This window comes from Mytilinidion resinicola (genome assembly GCF_010093595.1).
Source record: "Mytilinidion resinicola strain CBS 304.34 unplaced genomic scaffold BDZ99scaffold_9, whole genome shotgun sequence".
Lineage (NCBI taxonomy): Eukaryota > Fungi > Ascomycota > Dothideomycetes > Mytilinidiales > Mytilinidiaceae > Mytilinidion > Mytilinidion resinicola.
Window position 1 is genome coordinate 1,344,585 of NW_022985445.1, and position 7,044 is coordinate 1,351,628.

At 49.5% G+C, this 7,044-nt stretch overlaps 2 protein-coding genes across 2 annotated transcripts; one reads left to right on the forward strand and one right to left on the reverse strand.

Moving 5' to 3' along the window:
- Positions 1–668: 668 nt before the first annotated feature.
- On the reverse strand, positions 669–2,458 carry BDZ99DRAFT_416619 (WD40 repeat-like protein; the record flags this gene model as incomplete). The annotated part of the gene is made up of 3 exons (XM_033716792.1): positions 669–1,003; positions 1,057–1,882; positions 1,934–2,458. The coding sequence occupies 3 exons, from the start codon at positions 2,453–2,455 to the stop codon at positions 795–797; spliced, it is 1,557 nt and encodes a 518-aa protein (XP_033577294.1). The 3' UTR covers positions 669–794.
- A 320-nt stretch (positions 2,459–2,778) lies between these two features.
- On the forward strand, positions 2,779–6,581 carry BDZ99DRAFT_570918 (DNA mismatch repair protein MutS; the record flags this gene model as incomplete). Its single annotated transcript, XM_033728046.1, has 16 exons — positions 2,779–3,351; positions 3,406–3,724; positions 3,775–3,815; positions 3,867–4,016; positions 4,065–4,184; positions 4,236–4,323; positions 4,380–4,517; positions 4,683–4,774; positions 4,824–4,863; positions 4,911–5,042; positions 5,102–5,116; positions 5,167–5,227; positions 5,276–5,425; positions 5,477–5,567; positions 5,618–5,707; positions 5,755–6,581. The coding sequence occupies 16 exons, from the start codon at positions 2,779–2,781 to the stop codon at positions 6,235–6,237; spliced, it is 2,583 nt and encodes an 860-aa protein (XP_033577295.1). The 3' UTR covers positions 6,238–6,581.
- Between the last annotated feature and the right edge of the window lie 463 nt (positions 6,582–7,044).

Here is a 7,044-nt window from a genome sequence, read left to right on the forward strand (position 1 = left end):
GGCACCCTAATAGTAACTAAGGGCTCTATTTCCTTAGTCTCCAACAGTCAACCAGCCCTTAAGGATGGCCCTCTGTCTACTCCTAAGGAGGAGGCTGTTTGTAGTAAAGGAGCCGGTGCAGCATGAGGATATTCGAGTGTGAAACCTTGGTATAATGGTGTATACGACGTTCCTTTCAATCAGCAATTAAGAGGTGGCTATTTAGGCGCTTTCCGCTTCTAGGAGTTATGTAATTCTTTGCATAATCTGCAAATAAGTAAGCATAATTGGTGGAACAATATTAATACGGGCCAGAGCTAGGCTAAATCTAGGGGGGGTGATATGCAGCAAAATGGGGGGTGATACGTAGCAAAAAGGGGGGTGATGAGTATGCTTATCCTAGAAAATATATAGAGGCACGTCAAACAGTCGCAAAGCGTTGTGCACCGTGCCTGTATCTAGACTCGACTAGCGCTTGCGTATCGTTTCAACCAGATTTCTAGAAATATACAAACGTGCTTCAAGCGGCATTAAACGAGTGTACACAGGTAGACATATCCAGATTTTCTAAAGCACGTCGGAGCACCTCGAGCGGCGTCAAACCCCTGTACATAGATAAGCCCATGTCCAGATTTCACAAGACGAAGACCTGTTGAGGCGCCTCAAGCAATGATAGACAAGTATAGAAACACTTTTGATTTCATCCTATCCCTGGAAAGATTTGGGTATCTTTGTTGCAAGTTGTCACAGTAATGTGGCCGTGAAGATCGAATATCTATCAACGCCTGTTTTTGATCCATTTGCCCCATCATCGCTCAGTTCCTCCATATCCTGACCTGCTTGTCGCGACCCCCGCTACCCACCTTTTCGCCATCAGGGCTCCAGTCAACAGCATAGACTTCGTCCTTATGTCCGGGTAGGTCTTGCTTAAGCTTGCCGGTTCGTACGTCCCAAGCTTTGAGCGTCGTGTCTTTGCTTGCTGAGACAAGCAGTCGCGAGTCTGCGGAGAAACAGCATTGATATACTGCAAAAAATGTTAGCAAGCGTAGCAGCTCTTGTTCTTCATGTGAGTATTACCTGATGCCACGTGCCCGCGGAGTGAGAAGAGGAACTTTCCGTCTCGAGCAGACCATAACTTGACGTGATTGTCAAAACCAGCCGAGGCAACGTAGAAGCCGTCGGGGCTAAATGTGACATGATTGACCTGCTTCTGGTGGCCCGTAAGCCGGGCAATCGGTTTCCTCGAAGTTAGCGGAGACCAAAGGAAAACTGTAGTATCATCAGACGCAGTGGCCAGACGCTCGACAATCTCCCCCCCTACTGTGACGGCCTTTTCGAAGCGTTCTTTAGCTTTTGCGACTTTTTCTACCTCATTTCCCGGGACTTTGCCAGTGTGATCGTGGTACCCAGTGCGTAGGGCAAATTCTGATGACAAGGCCATATGGTTGATCCAATGAGCGTGGCCAGTCAGAGTGAACTTGAGGGTTTGAGTGGACGCTTCCCATACTTTGACCGTCTTATCATGCGAAGTGGTATAGATCAAGCCTGTTCCGCCCCATTTAACACACGTAACGGAGTCCTTGTGGCCAGTAAGGGCAAAATCGATCTTTCTTCCAACAACATCCCATATTCGGACTGTTGAGTCTTTTGAGGATGATGCGACTCGAGGGCGCCCCGTTGCTTGTAGGTGGTAGGGCTCCCAGCTCAACGAGTTGACCCATTTGGTGTGACCTTTCAATGCTGTCCCCAAAGCCTGGCCCGAAGAGGGATCCCACAACCGCACGGTGTTATCCATCGAACCTGTCGCAAGAATGTTGCCTTCTGGTGACCAAGCTACGGCAAGGACCCATGAGGTGTGGCCTTTGAGGGTATGGACTGGAGTGCCGGTTTCGCAGTCGAATATCTAGGAAAGTCTTAGCAAAGCGTCTCAAAGTGCGACAAGAATCGTTCTTACTCTTGCAGTATTATCTCCCGCTCCAGTAGCTAATCTCTGTGAATTTGCCGGGGAGAACTGAGCGGTAAGTATGTTCTCTCCGTGTCCTGATATTGCCGCTGCGCACCGAGAAACTGCTTGTACTCGAAAAACGGCCTGTGGGGCATATTGCAGTGTAACCTCGCTTTCTGCAGATATCTTGCCGGGTTTGACTAAGGCATTGTAGAGGTCTGAACGGTCACCTAGTGCCTCCCCTCCGCCATCATATGGGGGTCCTCCAGAGGTGTAGAAGAATCGGTATGGGATGCGGTCATCACCGCGCTCCTGCAGCTCGTTGAGCAGCAATTCGAGGTTCTTGGTGGTCGCATTTGCCAGAGCTATTGATATCACAGGCAGGCTGCCAGCTTCACCTGTCGCTTGATCTACGAATCGGACGCGAATTGCGCCTTCGGGCATGTCTTCTGTGACATCGGCCTGTGTCTGAGCAAGGGCTGCAGCAGCGGTTTTCTGCCGTTTACTGGGGGGCGGGGGGACCGTCGCCATGGTAGTTACAGTCGCAAGACTTCAGCGTGTTTGGTGAGATGTGCGACGTGGAGGAGTGTGAGAAATTGAATCCTGGAAAAGGTTCAGCCCTACGAGCCAAGATTTCGGGACAGTGGACCGTTTAGCCAGGCCCAAGTGACTAAACTGGGCCTGACTAAACGGGCCACAGCGCACGGCCGTTTTGCTCTCACGTTGACGGTGTCTGGGGTCCTCCCGTCTGGCATCCACACTCTCAGCCGAATGTCTCGGATGAGAGGCCAATTTGAACCCCTCGGAAGAGGCCACTGATTTACACTCACAAAACAGGCACACTAATAAACGTGATGGCCTCACGAAGCTCGCGTGGGCGCCCCTCGACATCACTCACATCAGCTTCAACCTCGTATCCCTCCTATCTGTACGCTGACAATACAGGCACGACTTCTCGTCCGAGGACTAGTCGCAGGAGCAATGGTCGACCCGGAACTGGACGCCCAAGAACTGGCGCCTCAACTATTGCTAGAGTCGAGGCCCAGCAAGTTGTTTGTGCTGTGAGCGAGTCTCGTGGCATCTCCCCGACGGTTGGCCTTGCATTCGTCAATCTCGACACCGGAGAGGCAGTATTGTGCCAAATTTGCGACAGTCAAACTTACGTGAGAACGATCCACAAGCTGAGAGTCTACGGCCCTTCTGAGATATTGATTGTGACTACGGCGGCTAGTCCCAAGTCAAAGCTCTTCTCAATCATCGAGGAGAATCTGGAAGTCCTCGACAGCAAGATAACTCTTCTGGATCGTCGGTACTGGGCTGAATCAACTGGCTTGGAGTACATTCAGCAGCTTGCTTTCAAGGAAGATGTTGAGGCTATCAAGATTTCCGTCGGAGGCAACTATTTCGCAGTTTGCTGTACTGCAGCCGTGAGTCGCACGAGACCTCAATTAGACTCTTTCTTACTGAGTCTTCATTTCCAGGTTCTCAAGTACATCGAGCTTGGACTCACGAAGACATTTCCCTATCACTCTCTCAGAATCAAGTATGAACCCTCAGAAGGTTCCATGATGATCGACGTATCCACCATATATGCTCTTGAACTAATTCAAAATCTTCAAACGCCGAAATCTCGAGACTGCCTCTTCGGCCTGCTTAACGAGACATTGACGCCGATGGGATCGAGGCTCCTCCGCAGCAACATCCTCCAACCACTAACGGACCCAGAGACACTCAACACTCGCTATGATGCATTGGAAGAGCTGACAACGAAAGAGGAGATGTTCTACTCTACGAAAGCTGGTGTGGATAGTTCTATGATGCCCTTCTTACAATGACTAACCTGTTCACAGCACTGAAATCGTTCCTCGATGCTGACAAGATATTGACTGCCGTAACGACGCCTCCACTGCTCGTAGGGAGCCAATATTGATATCGTGTCTAGCTTATCATCATCCCGAAAGAACCGAATCTACAGCATACTGAGCAATCGGTCAACAATATCATCATGCTCAAGCAGTTCGTCAACTCGGTCAATCCCATCTACGAGGCCTTGACTGGAGCCAGGTGCACTATGCTGGTCAACATACGCGAGGTATGAAACGTTGAAATGAGTTCTTCACAGCTCTGACATTCAGAAAAGCTCTGTGCTCCCGAAAATGTTCTTCAGGTTCAGCGCCTCGTTGATGCCGTAATCAACGAAAATACGACATATGCAGGTCAGCCACTCGAGCTAAGGAATCAACGCACGTACGCTGTTAAGGTATGAGCCTTTAAAGATTGTGTCAGGATTTTGGAGCTGATCCTGCGCTAGTCGGGCGTTAATGGACTTCTCGATGTTGCCCGAACTACATACAAGGAAGCCATGGAAGACGCTTACCAGCACTCTACAGAGTTGAGCGGTACGTCTGGCTTTTGAGACTGTTCGATTCTTCACGGTCGCTTACCATAGTCACAGAGGAGTACGATCTCCCCCTTGAACTCAAATACGACAACGCTCGCCAATTTTACATCCGGATCGCAGCTTCTGAGCTCGAGCAGCGCCCTTTGCCGCCAGTGTTCACCAACGTCTTTCGCAAGAAGAACATGTTTGAATGTCAGACCCTGGAGCTGATGAAACGCAATCAAAAGGCAGGGCAAACTAATCCGTATGGCACCTTCACGCACTAATAAATCGATAGATTACCACTTCTCACCAAGAAGTGCTTCTAATGAGTATGGTCTGTGACTGTCATCCTCTACTATCGCTAAACCTCACTAGGCGACGAAGCTGTTCAAGATCTAATAACGGCGGTTCGAGAGCAGATGTCAATCCTCTTCAAAATATGTGAGAGTATTGCAATGCTGGATATGGTAGTCGACTCTTCTGTGTTGCAAGACGTGTCATTGATGACAATGACAGGTTTCGTCCTTTGCTCACACAGCTACAAGCCAAGACTATGGTAAGTGCTTGTCTGGTCATGCAAAGTATTTGGCTAACACATCACAGTTCGTCCTCAGATTACTGACACGTTGGCAATCAAATCTGGTCGCCATCCAATTCGGGAAAAACTTCAACATACCAAATTCATCCCTAACGACGTCTATGCTACTCAGCAGACAAGATTTCAGGTTATTACAGGTACGTAGTCTTGCTCCGTAGATCGTATGCCACTGGCTAACTCTCCTCTTTCTCCATAGGCTGCAATATGAGTGGTGAGTTTGGTTTCTATTACCGGTGGGTAGTATTGATCTTAATGGTTTAGGGAAGAGCACCTACATTCGATCGATCGCTCTCATGGCCGTCATGGCACAAATAGGAAGCTTGTAGGTGTCTGAGGCTTTTTGGAGAAGACTGTCTTAATCTGCAACTAGTGTTCCGGCACAATACGCTTCATTCCCGATCCTGCATCAGCTTTTCGCTCGAGTCTCCATGGACGACAGCATCGAAGCCAATGTGTCCACATTTGCTGCTGAGATGAGAGAGACTGCTTTCATTCTACGCAACATTGATCGCCGAAGCATGTGCGTTCGCATCACATCGCCGAAACTCAGATCTCCTGACATTTGACATAGGGCTATCATCGATGAACTTGGTCGAGGCACTAGTACGAGAGACGGCATCGCTATTGCTCTAGCTATTGCAGAGGCTCTTGTTGAGAGCAGAGTTCGTGCACCGGGTGTTGTTTACGCGCCCTTGTACTGACTGACTTGTAGGCATTGGTATGGTTTGCGACACACTTTCGCGATCTAGCTACGATCATGGCAGAGCGGAACGGAGTCATAAGCCTGCACCTTGCCGTTGAGGTTCGAAAGCCCGACAAGAACATTAGACCTGTCACTAACTCCAGAAGATTACCGAGAACGATGCAATGACAATGCTCTACAAAATAGCCGAAGGTGCTGTCCAAGAATCCCACTACGGCCTTGCTCTCGCTCGCGTCGTACCTCTTCCACTGGGAGTCCTCGAACACGCCGAAGTCGTCGCGCAGAAGCTCGAGAATAACATCCTCAGGCGCAAGAAAACCTCCGCCGCTGTCATCCGCGAGCGACGCCGTAAGCTGATCCTTAACCTTAAGGAGCATCTCGTCCAGGCTCAGAACGGAACTATGCAAGGCGATGTTCTGGCGGCGTGGTTGAAGGAACTCCAGAGGGAATTTGTAGTCAGGATGACGGCGATTGATGAGCAGGCGGCACAGGCCGAGACAGAAGAGGACAGCGAGGATGAGGGACGGCCTGGTAGTCACGATGGGGAGAGCGCTCAGAGGGAACGGTCGGTCATCACGGTGGAAGAGGAAAGTGAGACGGTGTCCACGGGCGAAACGATGTCGGAGTGAACTACGCTATTGAAGATGGTGGCTGTTCGGGCCCGTCTCAGCGCTTTGGGGAGTATTCTTCTTTGGAGGCCCGCCACGAGAGGTTCTGCAGTTATTGTCGATTGACTGATTTCGTTTCGCATGACCCCTCTTCGAGGCGTGGCGTGTTGTTGCTGTGGGTAAGGGGTGCTGATGCTGACGATCCAGGCGTCGAGGATTTGTCTTTTTGCTTTCTCAAATCCTATCTGGTATGGTACTATATTACAGTAATTTAAGCCCAGAATCTAAAATCTCAACACTTATCCGCTGAGTTCATGAGTTGAGCTAGCCATTTAGGAGGCGGTGGTTTGCAAGATCTCTTGTAGGGCCTTATGAGTTTAATGGTTGATGCTGAGACAAGACCATGGATGATGACCTTAACGTGAAGACTGTGATAGGGACAATTCCAATATCCACTGTGAACTAGACATGCTTTGCAGCTTATTGCGGTGCAGTAACTATGCATTGATACCGCGTAGTGAATATCAACTAACATCTGGCACCTACAATGCTGAACTAACGTGGAGGCGTAGTGCTAAATTCGCTGATGTGGAGAGAAGACTGAAAGTGGGAACAAATTTCATGCCCCGGTCGCTTAGCTTGACAGATTTCTATCCACCCCTCATTTTTTAAGGATATATAGTTAGAATTATTTTTTGCCGGGAACCCAAAAACGGCCACGTGGCCCAATGGCAAGGCGCTTGACTACGATCAGTCGAAATCAAGAGATTCCAGGTTGTAAGTAGCATCTTCTGTGTGCGTCAAAGATTATATCACTAACAGCTTCGT